The sequence below is a fragment of the Pogona vitticeps genome, chromosome 10 (assembly GCF_051106095.1).
Source record: "Pogona vitticeps strain Pit_001003342236 chromosome 10, PviZW2.1, whole genome shotgun sequence".
Classification (NCBI taxonomy): domain Eukaryota; kingdom Metazoa; phylum Chordata; class Lepidosauria; order Squamata; family Agamidae; genus Pogona; species Pogona vitticeps.
In genome coordinates, this window is record NC_135792.1 from 19,509,766 (window position 1) to 19,531,559 (window position 21,794).

Sequence of the window (21,794 nt, forward strand, 5' to 3'; positions counted from 1 at the left end):
TCCTTCCCTTCTTCTCCCTTTAAAGAATCCTTTAAATGCCTGAGGAATAAGCAGAACAGATGCTGTGGATGGATTTCACCCAAGATGCGGGAAGTCTGTATTGGTGGCAGAACAGCCTCTTTGTTCACCCTCTGCTGCCTAAAAAGGCATATATATAGTCCTTACATGCCTTCAAAAATTTTAATCTCCAGCAATGATTTGTACATTGATCAATGTTCATAGTAAGAGGTTTGAATTTTAGGGAGGAACACACACAGAGACTGTTTCTTTCCCCGTTCAGGAATCGAATCTTCAAAATTCTGGTGTATAAATAAAATCCTTGAGAACTGTAGGTTGTATCTAAGTTTTTTTAAAAAACTCAGATGACAAAGCCCATTTTTTTTGTCTTTGTCATTGATTTATATGGCTGTAGTAGAAATAATTCTGGAGGGACGTGGTGGCGCTGCGGGCTAAACCGCAGAAGCCTGTGCTGCAGGGTCAGAAGACCAGCAGTCGTAAGATCAAATCCACGCGACAGAGTGAGCGCCCGTCGCTTGTCCCAGCTCCCGCCAACCTAGCAGCTCGAAAGCATGCAAATGCAAGTAGATAAATAGGGACCACCTTGGTGGGAAGGTAACAGCGTTCCGTGTCTAAGTTGCACTGGCCATGTGACCACGGAAGATTGTCTTCGGACAAAACGCTGGCTCTATGGCTTGGAAATGGGGATGAGCACCGCCCCCTAGAGTCGAACACGACTGGGCAAAAAATTGTCAAGGGGAACCTTTACCTTTACCTTTAGAAATAATTCTGTATTATACCAACATTGAAGAGATCCACTCTTCTTCGAAGTATCTAGTCTAGCTTTCTGTTCTCACCAAAGACCATTCTAATGTCCTCAGAGAACCTCGTAAGCCACCTATGATGCCACCCATTCTCCCCTGCTGTTTGCAAGTGGTGCAACAAAGCAATTAGATAAGGTTATATTATCTAATCAACATGCATAGCATTGCACAGTTATTTGGTGGCACTTTCATCATACTAGAACTTGTGTGGTCACTCAGCTCTTAACTCAAGCTTCCCCTTCTTCGGGAAACAAGAATGCTCTGGTCTTTAAATCTCATTCACTAGCTAGGACTGGGGATGTGAAAACTGGAAACTTTCCAGAACTGTAGAATGTGACCTCCAGGAATGCGATTCAGGTATAACAAGCAAAAGAAAATGAGATCAACCTGGCAACTGTAAAACGTCAGAGACAGAAATGAGTTCAAGGCATGTCATTTATGATATAAACCTTCTCATAGTTTACAGCCCGATCTAGAGAAGTAGTTTTGTACTGAAACACATTGAAGGTAGCTGATCCCTATTTGCATAACCTCTAGCATCCACATTTGATGAGATTTCACACAAATTCAAACATTCCGGTTTGTCAGACGTATTTGCAAGTTTTGAAAGTGGACAGCTGTAATACGTACCCATGTGCTTGGCTTCATGCATGCACACACAAACTTACACTACCCCCTGCATATTTACCTATTCAAGGCAAAGCAGAAAGTTCAAGGATCAATTTGCTACAGTTTCTCAAGGTATACAGTACCTTAGTTTTCTCTCCCTTCGATCCTAACCCAACAGCTTTCATACCTATCAAACTGTAGAAGCTAAGTTGATATTGAGTCAGATCGTTGGCCCATATAGTGAAGTACTGTTGACACTTTTTGACATCAGCTGCCCAAGTTTTGAAGAAGGATTCTTTCCTAGCCTTATAGGAAGGCTTTGGGAATGACATTTAGCACTTTTTGCATACAAAGTATGAGCTGTACCCTTGGATTAGATTCCATTTCCTTACGAGGAATCTTCATAAGGAGGTACTGTGTAAGGAAAAGTTGTAGTTTTTTTTTTCCCATTTAGAAGCTTGATTGGCTGTTGCATATACACAGGGCTGTGCAGGATTCTCTTCTGAAAGCCTGGAGTGCTACTGTCAGTCAGTGGAGACAAAAGTAAGCTAGAAAAACCAATGGTCTGTCTTGATTAAAAAGTGTGACATACTGGACAGAGTGTTACACTGGACTCAGGAGCGCTGGGTTCAAATATCTGCTTTGGCATGAAAAATGCCTGCAGGCTGGCGATGCTAAATCACTCCCTGAACATTTTACATGTCTAGAAAAACCTTCTTAGGGCCACCATACAACAGGCATGAGTTGATCGCAGATAATAGCAGCAGATATTTATAACACAGAGGAGAGGGAATCTGAATTAAGTGGAAATGTCAATCTTTGCTGTCCCCCTCAAACTGATGAATGTAATCAACAATTCCAGCCTGCTTACAATCAATTTAAGCTCTCATTTAAAGGCTGTCCATATGTTCCAAAGAAGAAATGCCACTTCCCTGCAAGAAAATCATGCTTCCCCAAAGTGGGAGAGTAATGTGCATCTCTTCTATTTGGAATTGTAAGTCACTTGCATTTTTTTTTCTTTCTCAGTTCCCTTTGAACATCAGAAGAAGCACTTATTCCGGATGGGGATATTCTGCATTGAAATGCAGTGATCAAACACTGATTAACTTTATCACTGAAAATCCAGTCCTTGCATCTTCAACCCTAAATTTGATTCCACTGAGTGAGGTAGTAAGGCTGCTTCAGACCGAGCAGGTAAGCATAGTAAAGCTCTCTGAAGCCCATGCACTGCATCAGGCTTACTTCTGTAACCGAGAGTAGCCTGCATTGCATTGATTTTGGTTGACCCCCAAGTTCTAGTATGATGAAAGTGCTACAGAAATTAATAGTCATGGCATAAATCCTGCTTGCTTTATTGAGCTTGCCTCCAAGGGACTGGTTTAGGACAGCAGCTTTAGCGCCTAATTTAGTATGCTAACATGAGATCATATTAGCCAGATTTCTTTGATCTACCTAGAATGGCCCCAACAGAATCTATCTGAAGCACATCCCAAGAGCTCCCGCAACTCCCGTTGTCAAATTTTCTTCTTCCCGTGATACAGCTGTTGAGAGAAATTCTATTCATTCACTGGAAAAGACTAATCACCTCTTAACATCTTGATTTCAGTCAGATTCGGCCTCATTACAAAGGAAAGCTGTCAATACGCTGTCCCTTAATTATGCACAAGGCAGGTAACACTGTCTGACGACAAAATCAAGGCTGAGACACAGTGCTTATGTGTCGTGTGTCAACAGAGGACAGAAGGGGGGAGATGATAAGAAAACATGATCTATATGGCCTCCATTAATATTTAAGCAATTTTCATGGAGGGCAGGACAGGCACATCTCAAACAGATGAAGCGTGGATGATAAGTGAAACCTAGGATGTCAACCAGGTAACGCTTTCTTCCCAGTAACAGGGTAATCTCTTACTCATTTGTACAGTTGGCACAGCCTACTTCACATCCCCACACATTGACAATGATAGGAAAGTGTTTTGATTATTTAATGTGCTCTTACCAAGCCAAGAATGGGCCAGAAAATGGAGAAGGATTGACAGCCGCTAAGTGGAATAATGAGTGGCCTAAGATGGATTCAAGAAAATCACTCCACAAATAGGAGACGGTGAGAGGAAAAGGGGGAGGGAGAAATGGAGGGAGGGGGAGAGGAGTTTGGGTTATGCTTGTCACCTTTCTGTACAAGTTGGCCTCAATATCTCCAAACCGTTTTTGTCTTTTAATGGTTAAATGTTAATTTAGCAGTGGGTTCTAAATCTTACCTGTGACATATTTTAAATTATTTTAAATTATACATTTACACAAATAGCAAAAGAATACACATTCATTCATTCATTCAAATCGTACACTGTCCCATTAGTGGAAGCACTACACAGAGAAGTTTATAAGGTTAAAACTTACAGCCTCCAACCTAACAAAAAAATACGCTGAAAAACAACACGGCAATATAATACACAGGAGTTAAACCATAAATATAAATAACCCTATAAAATCTAGAATTCTTTAAAAAATGAAAAAAAAAATGACAGCATCAAGGAAATTCCAGTATTAAAGGCAGATTTAAATAATTCTGTGTTTACCAGCTTTCTAAACATACAGAGGAAAGAAGCCTGGCATATCTCTGTTGTCATTTTGTTCCAGAGTATAGGGGCCACAACTGAAAAAGGCACAATTCCTTGCATTCACCTTTTCGGCCTCCTTTGGTGTAGCCACTTTTTAAGATTTGACCAAACAAGACTGGTAGCATTTGGAAGGTCACATGTGAAACTGACTAACCCTTGTGTTATGAATAATTACCCCATGTGCATGCAACCACACGTGCACATTTTTGTAATCCACCCCTGCCCCCAATATACATACCTCCTTTGTGTCTCAGCCAGACTGGTACCATCATTTCCACATTTATCAAAACTCTTTCTCTCCCTCTCTCTGTTTTTCACAAATGTGCTTAAAATGTGTGATGTGGGGTATAATTGGGTTCAACCCTGCCATACTGATGGTTACAGTGCAAGATAGGTAGGTAGGTAGGTAGGTAGGTAGGTAGGTAGGTAGGTAGGTAGGTAGGTAGGTAGGTAGGTAGGTAGGTAGGTAGGTAGGTAGGTAGGTAGGTAGGTAGGTAGGTAGATTTACCTGACTACTGAAATTATATACAAGGACAAAACATTTTGATTGACAAGAGCAATGTGCCTATTTATTTGCTTGCATTTACATGCTTCCAAACTGCTAGGTTGGCAGGAGCTGGGACAAGCGATGGGAGCTCACTGCGCCGCATGGATTCGGTCTTACGACAGCTGGTCTTCCAACCTTGCCACACAGAGGCTTCTGTGGTTTAACCCGCAGCGCCACCACGTCGCTGAGAGATAAAATAGATCACACTAAAAATAGGAACCTTTTAAGTGTGAACCAAACTGCTCCAACATCCCTCATATGAACGTACACTAAGATACTCAAAGTGTGCTGCTCTTTCATGACGGCCCTCATCTGCTGTTTGAAGCAACACCTTTACTTTTCCTGTTGATGGAATTGGACTTGCTTTACCAGACCTGTGGGCATGTTTATGTCAATTTATCTTGCTTCTCCACCAGGGACTTCTCATGGGTTTGTGGTGCTCCCTACCACACCTATGAAAAAGGTCGTCTATTCATTTATTTGACTAAGTGATTGAGGTACTGTCCCTTTGGTGCAAGCACTACTGTGGGTGGTTTACAGATTAACACTTAAAACCCCACAAGATCTAACATGACAATGCATTCAATGGTATGTGGTGATTCACAGGTATAGATCTAAAATTCATACAAGAATGAAAATAGAGAGAACAAGAACAACACCCAGGGGGTCAGTTATTGAAGGCAGCTTCTGTTTATCACATGAAGGGTATTAAGCAATTTCATCTGAGGAGAGGAATGCTGCCAGTCCCCCATGAACGCCTTGACCAGGCAGACTCAGTTGATTCCCCTCACATGAGTTTTATAGGCTTCCATGTGATTGGGAGCACAAGCATCTAGTCCTGTGTATGTTTCATCAGTATAGCTGTCCAACTCAACATCTGGACATCTTGTGAAAGGGACAGTGGTTTTCCCCTTGTTTCTGATAATTACATAATCCACCATTCATGCAAATAATCAGGGAAAGCTCTCTTGTGTAAAGCGATAAACAACAAAAGCTAGTTTGCCATGGCAAAGACATTCTTTTGGTACTGCATTTATATCACTGACTACTTCCCAAAACTAGAATGACCTACTTCCTTGAGCCTCTTTTTCTCTTCATGGCTATATTGACCTGTGGGTTTTCCTAGCAAAGCGAAAAGAGCAAAAATGGTATCAGTCTCTGAGAAAGAACACACACATGCATTCTTTCAAAATGTATGTGATCTACGCTCCGTGGGCATTTTGGTCAGTCCTTTTATACATAAAGTAAGGCCAAAGAATGCCTGCAAGTAAAAAGGACCCGTGCATACAGTAGAAGTTGAATTGTTAAATTTTTTTCCTCTGTGAAGGACAAAAACATTGTGACCCATCAAGAAAGAACACCCGCCCCCCACTGCACCATGGGTTCAAAAGTGGCCGATAAAATAATAGGGAACGGCTTTATATTGAGCCACACCGTTGGTCCATAAAACTCAATGTTGCCAGCTTTGACTGGCAGTGGATCTCCAGCAGGGGAAAGTACAGAGATTTTGGTCATGTGATCAGTGTGCCTGTTCGGTATTCTGCCAGTCTGTTCTTACTTCTCATTATAACCCTTGATGACTTGGATTCGAGTCCTAGTGCCTCTTCTGTCAACTGGGACATGTGGGCATCCTAGGAAGGAAGTTAGTTCTTATAACCAGAATACCTTTAAAAGGCTTAGCAAGGTGAGTCCCTAAAAACAACACTGAGGCTCTTATGTGGCTGTTCTTTATTTACTTTCCTGCAATAAGAGAACAGTAGAGCAGAACACCTTGGATTAGAAACTCAGACACCACACTTTTCCCTTGGGAAGCTCAGCCTACTTTTATTTTTTAAAGACAAGGTGACAAATAATGCGGGAACTTGTAGGAAATAAAGAGAACTCTTGTAATAAATTCACGTAGTTACCAGTAGATAGCATTCAAGGAGCTCCATTAAGTAAATTACCAGAGTACACTTAAAGTTCTGTGTTTATACCCTTCCAGTAAACTGACTTAATGCAGGACCCACTGTAGTGACCAAGAATTATTCACCTGAATAAGGACAATTGTGTCTGTCAGTTGTGTATATGTATGTGTTTACAGCCTGTAATGTATTTTCCTGCATTTGGGAGGAAGAGACCTCTGTTCAGATTCCAAAGGAACAAAATGGTAGTGCTTTGCCCATGGAAGAAAATACTTGTTGCGGTAACTGTAGGGAGGGATGCAGGTTGAAAGGAACAGCATGGAACCAAAGGGAAATAGGAATACATCTCTTGCTATATAAGGGAATATAAGGAAAAGTTAAGAGTAATAGTGCTATGCTCAAAATTTCCCCCACATTCTTTTACCATTTTCTTTCAGTTCAGTGGAGACAAATTTCCCTGTCAATACAATTGTTTGGAAGAACAGAAGATGTCAGTGAGATTCTCATGGGTGGCTTGTGGGTTATTTATTGTCACTTCTGATTTATAGTGGCCCTATGAACGGCCGACCTCCAGAACACCCTGTCATCAACAGCCCTGCTCAACGAAAGGCTGTGGGTTCCTTTACTTGAGTCAATCCATCTCCTCTTGTGGTCGCCTTCTTTTCCTTTTCCCTACGAAGTAGCCCAAAGGCAGAGGAGTGATTTCGCCTCATGTTGTCTCTCAGAAATCTGCAGCCCCCCATGCTACCCATACTTCAGTTACAGCCAAGGGGAAAACATGTGACATTTTCAGATCTAGAACCGGGAGCAATTAGGGAAGCTGCAAATTGGGGGGAAGATGGAAGACCCAAGAGAATGGCTAACCAAAAAATACAGCAGGGATGTAGCTTGTCCTTTGTATGGACGGCCTGTAGAATAGTATCCCCTGATGCTCAGTTTTCTTCAAAAGGTAAGGCTCCAGCTTATCTGCCTGGCAGATAAACCAAGTGTCCAAATACTGGCTTATTTTTGTGTTCTATCCTTCTGGCCATTGAGTTCAAAGACGCTGTGATGATTGTGAAGTCCAGAGACCTTTCAGTAGAGATGGGCGCGAATTGCCAAGTTGGCCGTTCGACCTGGGTCGTTTACAGTCTCCACAAGTGTTTGGTGGTTTGGCTCCCTGCCCCCTCTGGCAGCTGCCCCCTCAAAAGCAGCGCCCAGAGGAGGTGGGGCAGGGGAGCCAGGATGCTGCTTCCAAGTGGGTGCCTGCCAGAGGGCGCAGGGCGCTTAACTGCCAAACACCTGTTACAACAGTAAATGAACTGGGCTGAACTGGTGGTTCGTGCCCATCTCTACCCTGGAGGATCGGCAGCTGAATGCGCCAGCTGACTCTGCTGACACACATTGAGGTGTGAAGTAATTCCACATGTCATAGATGTTTCTCCCATGGTATCCAAAGAAGCAGCCCTGTTAGAATCTTTCAGATATATTTCAATGTAGGTGTTTTTGAACGGCACCCTAGATCCTCAGACACATCTCTGTTATGTGATCTATAATGGATCAGCCTAGGCTACAGGGAGGGTTTTGCTAGGCCTATGTTGGGTACTCTGTGATAAATGATTGAGCAGCAGCTACTCCCCACAACACACCAACACTAATCACTTTGTTGTCCCTGTCCTGCTCACAATATTAATCTGGTGTCTCTGCCAGATAAGGTGAAGCAGATGGCACCGAGCAGAGAATCCTTTCAGAGGGTTTGCTGTGCTTTGCCCTAGAACATGCTGCAGAATATCTTCCCACCAATATTGAAATTCAAGTCTTTTCAATGGCAGGTGAAGGCCTTTTCATCTTCCCAGACTCCTCAAACTTTAAAAATATTCAGTGTGAGTACGTTTGTGCCCCAGACCCTTCAGTTACACGAGGAAATGATTTGCAATTAAATATAAGGGCTTGCAACTGAATAAAAGTTAAACAGGATGGAAGTGGATCTGAGAAAATGTCAATTCAAAATTAATTCCAGTGAGCAGAAATTTTGTAAAATATTATTTCAGTTGTACCTTATCATAAACTATCAATCGTTTTTATATAGATAGATACACACACACATGCATATGTATGTATGTATGTATGTATGTATGTATGTATGTATGTATGTATGTATGTATGTATGTATGTATGTATGTATGTATGTATGTATGTATGTATGAAGGGACGTGGTGGTGCTGCGGACTAAACCGCAGAAGCCTCTGTGCTCTAAGGTCTGTAGATCTTCAGCTGTAAGATCGAATCCACGCAACGGAGTGAGCGTCCGTTGCTTGTCCCAGCTCCCGCCAACCTAGTGGTTCGAAAGCATGCAAATGCAAGTAGATAAATAGGGACCACCTCGGTGGGAAGGTAACAGCGTTCCGTGTCTAAGTCGCACTGGCCATGTGACCACGGAAGAATGTCTTCGGACAAAACGCTGGCTCTATGGCTTGGAAACGGGGATGAGCACCGCCCCCTAGAGTCAAACACGACTGGACAAAAAATTGTCAAGGGGAACCTTTACGTATGTATGTATGTATGTATGTATGTATGTATGTATGTATGTATGTACGTACGTACGTACGTACGTACGTACGTACGTACGTACGTACGTACATTGGTGCCTCACTTGACGATGTTAATTCATTCCAACAAAATTGCTGTAGAGCAAAATTGTCATTAAACAAAATAAAAAACCCACTGAAACGCATTGAAAATTGTTCAGTGCATTCCAATGGGCTAAGTACCTGCTCATCCAGCGAAGATCCTTCATATGGTGGCCATTTTTGGTGCCAAAAAACAGTCCTGAAAACAGCGGGGGGCCTCTTCTACAGCCAGCGGCCATTTTGAAACCCGATCAGCTGTTTGCTGATCGTCGTAAAGCAAAAAATCAGTTCCTGAAGCAGAGAACCGATCAACGTTAAGTGAAATTCCCCCATCTAAACATCGTTTTGCGATTGCAAAAGTGATTGCAAAAATTTCAATGTTAAGCGGATTTGTTGTAGAGCGGGGTAATTGTCCAGCGGGGCACGACTGTATGTATGTATGTATGTATGTATGTATGTATGTATGTATGTATGTAGGTAGGTAGGTAGGTAGGTAGGTAGGTAGGTAGGTAGGTAGGTAGGTAGGTAGGTAGGTAGGTAGGAAGGTAGGTAGGTAGGTAGGTAGGTATGTAGGTATGTAGGTATGTAGGTATGTAGGTATGTAGGTATGTACGTATGTACGTATGTACGTACGTATGTATGTATGTATGTATGTGCATACACACACACACACACTTTTGAATAAGTGCTTCAAATGGGTGAGTGCTTGAATGAGTCTCATGGCACAGTGGTTAAACAGCAATATTGCAGCCAAAACTGTGCTCACGACCTGGGATTCAATCCCAGGTAGCGGCTCAAGGTTGACTCAGCCTTCTATCCTTCTGAGGTTGATAAAATGAGTACCCAGCTCGCTGGGGGGGGGGCAATGTGTAGCCTGCATAATTAACTTGTAAACTGCCCAGAGAGTGCTTGAAGCACTATGGGGCGGTATATAAGCAGCACTCTTTGCTTTGCTTCAAATGTAATTCCCAACATACACTGCATGTGTTGTTCTCTTGTTTGAAAATAGGTTTCTTTTGGCAATTTGCGTTTGAGTTTATTAATGATGTATTAGGTTGTAACACACCACTGAACCCTGCAGTGATTGAACTGAGTTATATAAAAGGACTGGTTGATGAATCAGATATTGAGCTGGTTTTAAGAGAGCCTATTGCTGCCAAATTGGCTATAGCAATGAATGAATGGGGACATGGCTTCTTTATGTAGAAAATAGGGCAAATAAAATATTTGTGTCTTGCAGCATGAATTTTATGACTAATATGCAAGATTAGTTATGTATGGTTATGTGCTGGAATGAGACTTGGGTTGAAATTCCCACTTGGCCATGGAAATTCATGGGGAATGTGGGTAGGAAAGGAAAATCATTCCATAAAAGCCCCACATTCTGTAACTTGAAAACTCTTTTAGGGTTGTCATAAGTTAAATGCAACTTGACCGCACATAACCACAACAAAATTGAAATGAAAAAGGGAAATGGAAAATATCCTTCTGTTTTCTGAATTGTTATAGGAAATTATATTGCAATTTTCGAAAAAGTATGTTTTATTTCTTTTAAGACTCTAGGCAGTATTGCTGTTGTTTTTATTCTACTAAAAAATTAACCAGAGATTTGGAAAGCTGTTTTCTTTCAGTTACAACTACTGCTGTTAGAGGATTCTGAGAGCTGTAGTAATAGTTCTGATTTTAAATGGTTTAAAATCTTGTAAGGCGTTTTGTATTTTTCTGTTATGCTTTTTTTTAAAAAAAATTGTACATGCCTCAGCAAACCTGTTAGAAATCAACACAAAATGGTATTAATAAAAAAAACTGTTGAAAAAGTAAAAGTTGAATACTGTGGAAAATACAGAACCTTATGCTTTCAGAAAACACACATTAGTTGATCAATATACACAACATTCATTGTCATCTTAAAACTACAGAGCTGGAAAGGACTTTATGGGTATGACAAGTTCAGCCCTTGTCATGAAGTCACAGTGGGGAATCAGAATTCCAGCCTCTGGATCTGCAGCTGGAGACTTAAACCACTGAGCTATCTAGCGGGATACAAGCTTGAGTTAAAAGAGATTAATCTCAATTGTCAACCTTGAGTGCTTCCTGGAAGGACAGATCCTGAAGCTGAGGCTCCAATCCTTTGTCCATCTCATGAGAAGAGAAGACTCCCTGGAAAAGACCCTGATGTTGGGAAAGTGTGAAGGCAAGAGGAGAAGGGGACGACAGAGGACGAGATGGCTGGACAGTGTCACCAAAGCGACCAACATGAATTTGACCCAACTCTGAGAGACAGTGTAAGACCGGAGGGCCTAGCGTGCTCTGGTCCATGGGGTCACAAGGAGTCAGACACGACTTAACAACTAAACAAAACAAAAATCTCAATTGAGCCTTGACTTTCAATTATGTTGTTGCCTTGCATGTAAATACTTTCTCTCTCTCTTTTACACAACATATACTTTGCCCACCTGGTGTTTTGCCTGAAATACTATAGTAGTATACAGTAGGACCCCCCTCCCCCCATCCATGAGGTCAGCATCTGCTGATTCACTTATCCATGGTCCAAAAATATTAATAATATTAAAAGAAAAATCCTAGAAATATATATTTCTAAAGATGAAGTTACCAGAACTGGCCATTAGAGGGAGTCAGAGACAATGCTATATATTTCATTTCTTAGAGGAATATATTTCCATATTGGCATTACCAGAATTGACCATGAGAGGGAGGCAAAGACCATTCTATGTATAACATTCACTATTAAAATAGTGTTCACTAGAATCCGTGTTTTTCAGCATCGCAGAAGTGCGTGGAACTTATATACAATAGGACCCCTGCAGATACAGGGGACCTGCTGTATATAAAATCCAGGGCTTAGGCTGCAGTAAATAATGTGTATCATCAAGTCATGTTACTCTGTGTTGCTAGACTGCAAATTTAGTTGGCCCTAGCTAGCACCACCAGTGCTGTGGGATCGTGTGTGTGGTCATAAGCTCCTTACCCTGATAGCAAATATTATTGAACCTAAAAGGACTTAAATTTAAATAGATATGCATAGGATACTCAATAAATATACTGAGGCAGTCTGTTGGTCCATTGAGCCCAGTAGAGTCAGTTCTGGTTGTGATTCTTTGGAGTTTCAGACAGGAATCTTTCTTAGTTGTATCCCAGACATTATCTGTTGGTCTCTCACCCAAGCAGTAACCAAGCCTGAGCCTGCTTAGCTTCTGAAGTGAAAGGGATGGCATTGTGAATTTAACTAAAAAGGGACTGGAAATCTAGAGGAGGATGGTAACATTGACTCCCGAAGCAGGGAACCGATCATCTCAAAGCAAAATTCCCCCATAGGGAACATCGCAAAGCGATCGCTTTTGCAATCACAAAAAATGTGTCGCAAAGCAATTTCATCGCTAAATGGAACGATCGCTATGCGAGGCACCACTGTATTGTAATGGTAGATATGCTTTGGTTTCTTTAATTTCTTTCGTGCTCTTTGTATCACATCAAATTTGGCCCAAAGGATAATTGACTGCCCGAACACTCAGAATCTTGCTTCTGCCCTAGCTTTGTTCAAACAGAGCTATCAAAGACATTTTTAATTGTTTACCCGTGGTAATGTAATTTATTTCAATAAAATCAATGTTGCAACATTTGAAATGTAACAACCCACCTAAATGAATTGTTGGGGTCAAAGGATTTATCTATGGCTTGTAATCACAATGACCAACAAGGCAGCAATGAATGGGAAATGAAATTAAAAGTGGATTGTCCATAAAAGAGTGGTCATTCGTAACAGGGCCCACAGCATATTCTGATCATGGGAAATTCTCTGGAGGCTTAGAGTATAGTCTCCACTGGATGCTGTGGTATAAATCAATGCATCAGAATGATGATGAGGTAGCTTGTTGGGTGAAACAGGCATTCCGTGGTTTGAAAAATCCTTAAAAATATTGATTTTGAAGACTTTATGGCTTGCTTTTAAAAGACAGTTCATCTCTCTCTCTCTCTCTCTCTCTCTCTCTCTCTCTCTCTCTCTCATTTTAAAAAAACTTTATTAAGCTTTAAAAAAGGTTTGTGGCAGTCCTTCCTTTGCAAAGTGGCATAATTGAATTTGCAAAAGAGCCCATATGAAGTTAGTAAGGAGCTTTCTGAGTGCCATCATTCACCAACATACTTCACTCTATAAGCAATGTCTGTGTTTACGCTTTAAGGATCAATGCACTTAAGTCCATTACATTTGTTCATGTGCACTGTCTCAGCCCCCATCCCCTGATCAATGATATTTAGACAAGTATATTTTGTCAAATTGCATTCTTGTGTTTCTACTGTAGGCATATCATGTGGGCATAAGCACAGCTGATTTCAGTAGAACTACCACATGAAGAGACCCTTGTCCAGCAAGCTGAGGCAAAGAGGCAGTCATGAAAGCAACAAAATCAGGGAGCTGGGGACAGATTGTATTTGTCTTCAGTGTGGAAGGGATGGTCGCTCTCAAATTGGCCTCTCAGCCACACTAGATGCTGTTCCAAGTCCTCTATTCTGAGCACATTACCATAGTCTCTTGAGACTAAAGGATGTCTACTCACCACTTAATGGATTTCCCATTGTGATGTAGTGGATAGGGTGATAGAGTAGGACTCTGGAGAACAGTGTTTGAACCCCCCCAGCCATGGAAGCTCACTGGGGGAGTGGAACTAGCAAAAGGTAAAGGTAAAGATTCCCCTTGACAATTTGTCCAGTTGTGTCTGACTCATCCCTGTTTCCAACCCATAGAGCTAGCATTTGTCAGAAGACAATCTTCTATGGCCAGCGCGACTAGACACGGAACAACGTTACCTTCCCACTGTGGTGGTACCTATTTATCTACTTGCATTTTTGCATTTTGCATGCTTTCGAACTGCTAGGTTGGCAGGAGCTGGGACAAGCGACGGGGGCTCACTCTGTCGCATGGATTCGATCTTACAACTGCAGGTCTTCTGACCTTGCAACACAGAGGCTTCTGCAGTTAATCCCACAGCGCTACCACATCCCGCTTGGCAAAACCACTCCTTAAATATCTCACCTTGAAAGCCTTATTAGGGTTGCTATAAGTTGATTCTGACTTGTTGACGGAACACACACACCACTTAATGAGCAAAACACAGAGGAACACATCACACTGAATTCCTACTGCAGTGTAGTCCTATCCATGTGGGTGTTGAAAGAATCTTACTCCTTTTTTGTTAGTACTACAGGCAGTTAGAACATGACAGTTTGATAATGTACAAAACTGATGTTGAACAGCACTTTCATTGCTGCTTAAAACTGCAGACAAAATAGAGACAAAGTGTTTAAATAAAATAATGAACCACCTTCTTAAAATGTGTTAGTAATAAAAGAATATTACCACCTGGCTTTACAACGCTATTAATCAGAGAAAGCTGGGCATCTTGAGGGTCCATGCAGTTGCCTTTCCAGGGATTTTGTGGATGGGAAAGGGAGAAAATAGAAAATCTTTAGCCAAGCAAAAGAAGCAACTTTCCAAATGGCCGTTATCACTGTCCTTTATGCCTAGAACTAACTCTGATTACCAACCTAACCTCATAAAGGTCATCAATCAAGATTACTTAGAGAAGGTCATCAGCACAGGAATGGGAATGTTGTGACTTCATTCTCTCAGTGAGAAAAACAGGGGAACGAAAATCCTTTGCAATGAAATTTCTTTGTGTACCTCCCATGCAAGAAATCTCATGGGATTTCTTAGCGTTTTGTGGTTATTATTTTTTTTCTGTGTAAGGAACACAATATGCACATAATTATTACCACTCCTGTGCGAAGCATCATTTTTTCCTGTATAAGTTTCGTTAGAAAGGGAATTGAGTTTTGTAGAATTTGGCAGCTTCTTCTGCAAAAGAACAGGCCAAAAATAAATAAATAAATAAAAAAAGACATCTCACTTCTGTGTGGGGAACTCTTGGCAAGAAGTTTCAGAATGAATGTGGAAAATGGCCAAGAATGAGGTATTTAAAAGATACTTAAAACATTCCGTCTTCTGGTGGTATGAATTGTTCATCTTTGATGTAATCCTTTCCATGGTGTAGAAACCTTGAGAGCTGCAGTCCAGGAGGAGGAAGTCTTGGACAAAGTCTCCCCCTGTTGGTAATTTTTTGAATTATTGAAAATTGTGCGCATTGATGACATCATCACATTTCCACAAATACAAGTTGTGTAATAGGATTTCAGTCTCTTTTTTTAATGCTATTCTCTAGGTTGTCTTAAGCATCTATTTGTATCCATCTTGTAGGCCAAGTTGCCTAAAATAACCTGAGAATTGAGTTAAGCTTAAAGTGAAAGCCATTCAAATCATGATTATTGGTTCTCCTCAATCTTGTGCTTTGATGCCACTCTTGTGTGCCTGGCGCTGCTAGCTTTTCCCAAAGAGCCATTCTCAGATTGGATTCAATTCTGGCTAATGAATCTTGATGCATTAGCGATCGCTCAATGGAAACTTAATTGGACACTTCTGAGTTGAGAAAAATTAGCCTAAATCTCCTGTCAAATATGGATTTCTTTCTTGTTTAAAGCACCTAAATGAACACAGTGCTTTGAAAATGTTAGAATAGCAATTCTCGGGCTAAATCCCACTGCTGGTCTCCAGTAATGGTACATCAACACCTTTGTAAATCATATTGTTTCAGTGTGCCTACTCTTGTTATGACTAGGAATTGGATTTAGGTTCTGATAGTCTAATTTTTTTTGTTTTGTTTTACTTCTGTCCTTCTCTTGTCATACCAAAATAACATTGCAGTGACTTTATTGCTGGATACATTAACTACATTCAAAGCACACAACAGAATATTTTTCAGTACAAGTTTCTTCCTTTGCCCTTTGGATATAACTTTTTGCACTAGGCAGGGGGATCGAGGCCAGAGTTATTTAATTACTTCCCCTTACAGTGTGTAATACACTTTAAGCTTTCAGGTGGAAGAAGAGAACAGCGCTGTTGGATCAGACCAAAATCATCACAGTGGTCAACCAGATACCAATGGGATATTCACAGACTTCATCACAACAACCCCTATCAAAGCATATTCCGGTTTCTAAAATGACATGGATACTAGAGGCAATATATAGCTAGCCACCAGGATTAGTAGCTATTGGCAACAATCTTGTCCTTCATGAGCTTTCTTAACCCAGGTTCAAATAAATATAAATTTCTTAGTGAATTTCTTAGTTTGACCATGAACAATATGAAAAGCATTTTCCCTCCAGTCTTGAATCTCCCCCTATTCAGTTTCATTGAATGAACACAGGTTCTAGTATTATTAAGGAGAGCGGGAATCACCCTATCCATTTCTCTACACCATGCATATTTTGGGTCACCCCCAGGCTTGACTTATCAAACTGAAGTATAGTAATCAGGTTCATGGATCATAGCTGAAGTGAGCATCCATTATCATTTATTACTGGGATGGGCATCCATCTATGAGCCCATCCACTCCGAGCATTTGGTCAATTCTCTTTGCACCCATGACACTGGTAGTGCATCTTAGTGTCCAAACAATGCAAGGCTGAAACATGACGAAAGGCCTTGGTTGGTTGGTTGGTTGGTTGGTTGGTTGGTTGGTTGGTTGGTTGGTTGGTTGGTTGGTTGGTTGGTTGGTTGGTTGGTTGGTTGGTTGGTTGGTTGGTTGGTTGGTTGGTTGGTTGGTTGGTTGGTTGGTTGGTTGGTTGGTTGGTTGGTTGGTTGGTTGGTTGGTTGGTTGGTTGGTTGGTTGGTTGGTTGGTTGGTTGGTTGGTTGGTTGGTTCCTTCCTTCCTTCCTTCCTTCCTTCCTTCCTTCCTTCCTTCCTTCCTTCCTTCCTTTCAGCACTACTGCTACCTATAGTGTATTTTGTTCTACTTTGTTTAGGTTTGCTCCATTGCAGGATCTGTGATTCTGTGCTGTTCCATGCACTTTGTGGGTGTGTATTAATGGATGCCATTTCCTGTTTTTGTGCTGGTCACTCTTCACCTTTTTGAGCCCTGGGAAGGGAGGAGGGAAGGGAGAAGACAGTGAAGTGAGCAAGAGAACAAGATAGGCAAAACTTGGTGGTGGAGCAATCTGTGCAGGAAATGGGAGGTCAGGGAGTAATTTCAGAGGTACATGAAGAGGCCATACTGGGGAAACAAACACACTTCCCTGCAAATACTGAGAACGTTTGCTCATATCTAAAACAAACAAACAAACAAAACTAGAATGACCCCAAACAATCCAAAAGAACAAGGGGAGACACCACTATGTGGACAATGTGATTCATCTTGGTGCTCTTTCATAATACCCTAAAACTGGAAGAAGAAGTTGCAATGAGAGGGAACAATGAAATATAAAAAATTTTTCAGACAGATTATGGTACTGTTTTTAATTTCTTTCAAAGACATGACCCTTCAAACAAGGATACTTAAACCTGAATGTAATCACTAATCCTAACCTGAGAATATCATTTGAATATGTAAGATTTAAATAAGTGTTACTTACCACTCAACCACAATTCAGTGGGTCTACTGTAGTTGGGACTAGAGATTGGACTCGGGTCATAGAAATAAATAATTATGCTATCTACAAATTAGAACAGTAATCTGAATTCATAATCTCAGGCTATTATTCTCCAGCATCCCAGCTCTTGAAATTATTATCTAAAACTCAAAAGTGATGGATGTAACCTTCTAATTATTTTATAGCTAACTTGAAGTATTGTCTTAATTTTTCAGGCATCCTTGAAGATGATAAATCCCTAAGGGGTGTGTTTTATATCATCAAAGCAATTTCTGTTTACATTTACTATACACGTGATGGAACTGTAAGTAAATCATCTTTGCTCCATGATGAATCTGATGACTATAATCTGGAAGGAAGCAAAATAATCATTTCATCGTCAGCTGTGATTTGCCTAGCGTGTGGAATGATGCCTGAACGACTAACAGAAATGCTTATGGATACGTGGGCTCCATTAGTAATATTATGGATTACTGCGTTCCCATCTATGTACATGGCTCCAGTGAATCATTCTCAAGTATTACCAAGCAGGTCCAGTAGAGGACTCGGTGAGCTAAGAGAAGAACAAAGAATATTGAACCGTTCCAAGAGGGGCTGGGTATGGAATCAAATGTTTGTGTTGGAAGAGTTTTCTGGACCAGAACCTATATTAGTTGGCCGGGTAAGTCAACATTCTTACTATTTTCAATGAGATTGTTGCCAGATGTTCCTTTTGCCTGTGTTCTCCCATCAAACTGGCTACCAAATCACGTGTTCCTGTTACTGTTGTGATACTGTTGCCTATGATTAATACAGACATTGAACTGATTTTTGTGTAGTTAGTACAGAAAATACTATGAGTACTGACATTACTAGTGGTGGTGTTGAGAAAGGAGGATGAGAGGGTTCATGATTATGACTCCATGTCCTGAGGTTAGAGCACTATGATTGTCTGATTAGCTAAGTGTTTGAATTTCTCTGGTCTTGGTGGCCTAGGCAAGATTGTACTGAAATTTGAACAGCTGTTCCTATCACTGTGAGGTCTCTTTGGTGTAGAGCAATAAGCCATTAAGCACCAAGAAAGTGAAATATACATGGAATCGGCACTGCCATGCAGTACAGTAAGCAGCTTCAGGTGGCACCAAAGGGGGGCAACAACATGTGTGTGGAATAGATGACAGAAGGAGTTGATGACTGAATGGTACAGCAGGAGATTTTTAGGAATTGTCCGCAGGAGCATGGAGGGGAAGGACATGCTATTTTCACTTTTCCTCAGGTCTGATGGTGATGGATGAAGTCCCAGTAGGATTAGAACTAGTGCTGGGGCAGTGAGCTAGAATAGATACTGAGGAAGATCAGCCCAGAGACCACACTGATAGATGGCTGGCAGAAGCGGGGGCTGAAAAAAGGATGTAGCGAAAAGGTAACAAAACTGAAAGAGAAAGGTCTAAATGTAAAATAAGAATTCTGGGGGTAATCTTAAGCATCAGCAGTACATCTTTTTCCCCCCAGTGAATAGGTAGCTTTCAATGTCTGAACTGAACAGGAATTTAATGCATGCATTCTGCCTGGCAAATAGAAATCTTCTATTTTCATTGGTAATGATATGGAGACAGATTGTTACGTTCCCATGGAATCCAAGGACAAAAAAAAGAAAGAGTAAAACTAATAAAGAGCTAGGCAGAACACTTCACTCTATTGTCAATCACAACATGAAATAACTACAAACCACTTAACTCATCAAAAACCTTAGGAACCATAATAGAAACAGTCTGAGCAACACAGATGATATATCAGACACTCACTGTCTTCATACAGCAAATCCACCCCCAGCTAAACCAGAGCAAGCGGGGGTTAGAGATGAGAAATAAATATAATAGCAAAACAAAAAGCAGCTGGTCTTTGATGGGCAAAAAGCCCTGTATTAGGACAAAACAATCCATATTTCTTGCATTTGGGAGTATGCAACCTTTTCTGGCCATGAAGTTATTGTTTGGAATACCATGATTTTTCCTTGAGTTGTTGCTTCATTGTTTCTACTGAATTAGCAACATGCACAAACATAGCAATACGGGACTGAAACAGTGAGTGGGAATTGAAACTGAAATGACAGGCCACATCACACACAAAAAACCACAATATTAAAGGATTTTGGTTAAGTTTGAGACTAGGAAGCAATGAAGGAACTTGAACAGATAATCAAATGTAAGGATTAGAGAGGGTCACAAATCAGAAAAATGGTGAATCATTTTCATTAATGATTTGTCGAGGTAATTAAATCACAAATTATGAATTTATGAATTTTTTTCCTGATGAATCGACACCAGAATCACAGAGTAGCTTCTACTGACTCTCATTTACAATCGGTCCACATTTGATGAGGACTGGGTTTCAGACATCAAAGTGGGTCCCCCCCCCAGGAGAGTGCCCTTTAACAGCTGGCTTGGCAAAACCCAATCTTCAACAAACTTGGAGGCATTGTAGACGAGAGTCAAAGGAAACGTCCCTGAACTTTTGGTGTCTCTAGATGCCTTGGGGGATGTTTTCTAGCCAAACAAATCAACAAATCTAAAATTACTAAAAATGCATTATTTATATTTTGATTCGTATGAATATGAATCGACAAATTAGCAATTTTTCAATGAATTTGGCGATTCGTTTTTTAAATTTGTGCTCATCTCTAGTGAGGATGTGTTATTGGAAACCAAGACAATCTATACTCTTACGTTGCCAATTAAAATGTATGGGTGTGAAAGCTGGACAGTGAAGAAAGCTGATGGGGAAAAAAAAAACCTATTCTTTTGAAATGTGGTGCTGGAGGAGAGCATTGCAGATAGAAAGACAAACAAGAGGGTCCTAGATAAGATCAAACCTGACTGTCCTTGGAGGTAAAGGTGTTGAAATGGAGGGTGTCATATTTTGGGCACTTCATGAGAAGGCAGGATTCTCTGGAAAAGACAACAATGCTGGGAAAGGTGGAAGGCAGCAGGAAAAGAGGAAGAATCAGTATGAGGTGGCTTGACTCCTTAAAGGAAGGTCCAAGTTTGAGTCTACTCAAAGGCAAGCCTTCTAATACCCCAGCCACACTCCCCAATTTTAAAAAGGCCCAGTAAGTATCCATTTGCCATCCAGGCCATGTGGGGGCAATTTTGCCATGGTTTGAGGGGACGCTCTACTCTCCCCTTCCCCAATCTGTTTCATTTGGTGAGTGAATGCTGACACTTGCTAGTATTATTGGAAGAGGGGGAAGAAAATCTCCCCCTATACAGGTTGTCCACACTAAGACCAATTGTTCACATCTCTGTCATGTTCCCCCTTTGCCTACCTTTCCCCCCAAGACTAAGAACCACAAATGTGACCTTTCCTCATTGACACTTTTCTCAATCCCTTATTTGTTTGGTTGCCTTTTTAAATCACCTTTCCAGCTCTGGCGTCATCCCTGTTGCCATACAGTAACCAGAACCATATACAGAGCATTCCAAGGGTTCTTGGATCATAGATGTGTAATAAAGAGGTTAAGATTTAGATCACCCATTGACAGCTACTCCAAAACGTACCTGCTTCATTGTGGAGTCTGGGCATCCTCCCTAAAGACACTTCTGATCCAACAAAATAGACCTATATGTGTGTATTTTATGTGTCGTCAAGTGAGAACGGACTTATAGCAACCCTAAGAGGTCTTTCAAGGTAAGTGATATTTTAAAGGAGTAGTTGATACAAATTCCAGCCCCCCCCCCATTTGAGTTTCCATGGCTGAATCCATGTTTCTTGAGGCATCCGTCCATTTCACTGCCCACTACAGCGCACTGGGTAGCCCTGTATGTATTGCTTGGTTAATGTAGTGAAGGAACAACTGTGTAGTAGGGTTGGCCAAAAGAAAGAGAGGGGGGGTAGTTATGTACACAAAATCTCCACAGAAAAAAAATCGGAGATTTGAATCCAGAATTTTTGGGATTGGGATAGGCAGGGTTTTTGACTGTGTCATGAATTCTTTATTTTATTTTTTAAAAAATCATATTCTGGTATATCTCCAAGGTGGTTTATGTGAACAAGACATAATGCTTCTGGAAAATGAATATGTTTTGCTGGTTATATTGCTTTTTTTCCTTCCCCTTTGTATTTACCAATGCATTTGAATAATGGAAGGAATTAAAGAGAGACAGAACGTTTTCATGATGCCATAACCCACAGTAGCTTGTGATTTA

At 41.0% G+C, this 21,794-nt stretch overlaps 1 protein-coding gene across 3 annotated transcripts in view; it reads left to right on the forward strand.

The window, feature by feature from the left end:
* Nucleotides 1–21,794, forward strand: part of CDH8 (cadherin 8) — a 328,629-nt gene that overhangs the window by 4,379 nt on the left and 302,456 nt on the right. For 2 of the 3 annotated variants that reach the window (XR_013538622.1, XM_072980825.2), the window contains exon 2: nt 17,826–18,271. Coding sequence is in view for 1 of the 3 variants with exons in the window: in XM_072980825.2 (XP_072836926.2) it covers nt 18,017–18,271 (255 nt within the window). In the remaining 2 variants the exon portion in view is untranslated. Of the gene's footprint in view, nt 1–17,825; nt 18,272–21,794 lie in introns of those variants that run through there. The other variant, XM_078380477.1, reaches the window with a different exon arrangement.